The sequence below is a fragment of the Quercus lobata genome, chromosome 3, assembly GCF_001633185.2.
Source record: "Quercus lobata isolate SW786 chromosome 3, ValleyOak3.0 Primary Assembly, whole genome shotgun sequence".
Taxonomy (NCBI): Eukaryota; Viridiplantae; Streptophyta; class Magnoliopsida; order Fagales; family Fagaceae; genus Quercus; species Quercus lobata.
The window spans coordinates 15,842,958-15,844,564 of NC_044906.1; the positions used below are offsets into that span (position 1 = coordinate 15,842,958).

Sequence of the window (1,607 nt, forward strand, 5' to 3'; positions counted from 1 at the left end):
AGCTCAAAGGCATCTGTACCACTAGTGTCTAATCTACTAACACTTCTATTTCTTAGAAAAGTAAAAGGATAAAACCCTAATTGTTACAAACACATCTTTTGAATGGAAATCGTTTGTTGAATAACAAGATCAGATAATGTATATGTGTAACAAACACTACTTCAAAATAATAAGGTAACACATATCCATCAACCGCTTTATTATATATTTACATGATTGTACAACTCCTAGGTATCTCACTTCCTCATCTTTCCAACTCTCTTTTACTCTCAAAAGCCTTCCTGCAGAGAAAAATGTATAGGTCTCAGCCATGTCTTCAAGGGTTATCTCTCATCTTCTTGATTCCACTGTTTTTCAATTTCCATACCTCATATGGTGATGTTGGCACTGCAGCACTATATTCTCCCCCATATTTACCCACAGCATGTTATGGAAGCAATACATCTCAGTTCCCATCCAGCAAATTCTTCGCTGCAGCCAGTCATGGAATATGGGACGAAGGTGCAGCATGTGGGAGGCAGTACTTTGTGAGGTGCATTAGTGATTTAACACTAGATGCTTGTAATCAAAACCATTCAATTCAGATCACGATTGTTGATCATATGGGTCAAGAAGCTTCTGTCCCTTCAGCTTATAACGCCACCATGTTTTTGTCTGTGACAGCTTTCGGGACTATTGCAAATTCATCTACTACTTCTCCCCATATCAATATAGAATTTCAACAGTAAGTTTCTTCAATACCCTTCTCTGTTATATATAGATATTCCATATATCCTGAAAGTTCATCTGAATGACTCCTATAGGGTTTTTTTTTTTTTTTTTTTTTTTTTTTTTTTTTTTTTTTGAATGAAAAAACCTATTTTAACTCCACCTCCCTTTATTCCTGATCTGAAGTTCAGGATGAATAAAGTTTTATTTGCTCTAATGGAGTTTTTTACTTTTTATTTTTTACTTAAAATAAATTATGTTATCGATGATCACTATCAGCTTCTTGTTATTAGTTTTGTTTATATTTTCTACTTCTACTTGTTCAAAAATAATATCATAAATTCAACATATATGCATCCTCTCTCTTTGATAGTGCATTGATTTCACAGTTATGTGGATCCACTATAAGAGAAAGAATACATGTATCCCCAACATGAGATACATTCTGGTTTTTGTTCTCCTTCAATTTTTATTGGAGATTTTTTTTCGTTTTTGCATATATTTCGTGTAGGGTGTGATATGTGGGAAATATCAGCTTTTGTTTCTCTAAAAAAAATTTCTTTCAATATTATTTTTTTTAAGCAAAAATCTTTTTACATTATGATTATAAAGTGACCATTCGTCATAGGAAGGAATACCAGTTCAGCATTAAACCCTCTTTATTTTCGTCAATCAGAAGACCTATTCAACAATCTATGAAATATAGTCAAGTTTATCATTGGATCTCATTTCTTTTTAAATTTTAATGGAAGTAATTGATGGGTCAAATAAAATATACATTAAAATGTTATTATAGAGAGTGTAAAATTTTGAAATAAAGTTAATATTAATTATTAATTCTATTAAAAGTTTAATAGAGATAAGAGTACGTACCTAAAGATGAAATTGTGAGACTTCAA

General features: G+C 31.3%; 1 protein-coding gene across 1 annotated transcript; it reads left to right on the forward strand.

Moving 5' to 3' along the window:
• Positions 1-293: 293 nt before the first annotated feature.
• LOC115979647 (EG45-like domain containing protein) lies at positions 294-728 on the forward strand. Its single transcript, XM_031101701.1, has one exon. The coding sequence runs from the start codon at positions 294-296 to the stop codon at positions 726-728; it is 435 nt and encodes a 144-aa protein (XP_030957561.1).
• Positions 729-1,607: the final 879 nt, after the last annotated feature.

What these genes read in the sequence shown, in the direction of transcription:
- LOC115979647 (XM_031101701.1), top strand. Translation starts at nt 294, where the DNA reads ATGTATAGGTCTCAGCCATGTCTTCAAGGGTTATCTCTCATCTTCTTG.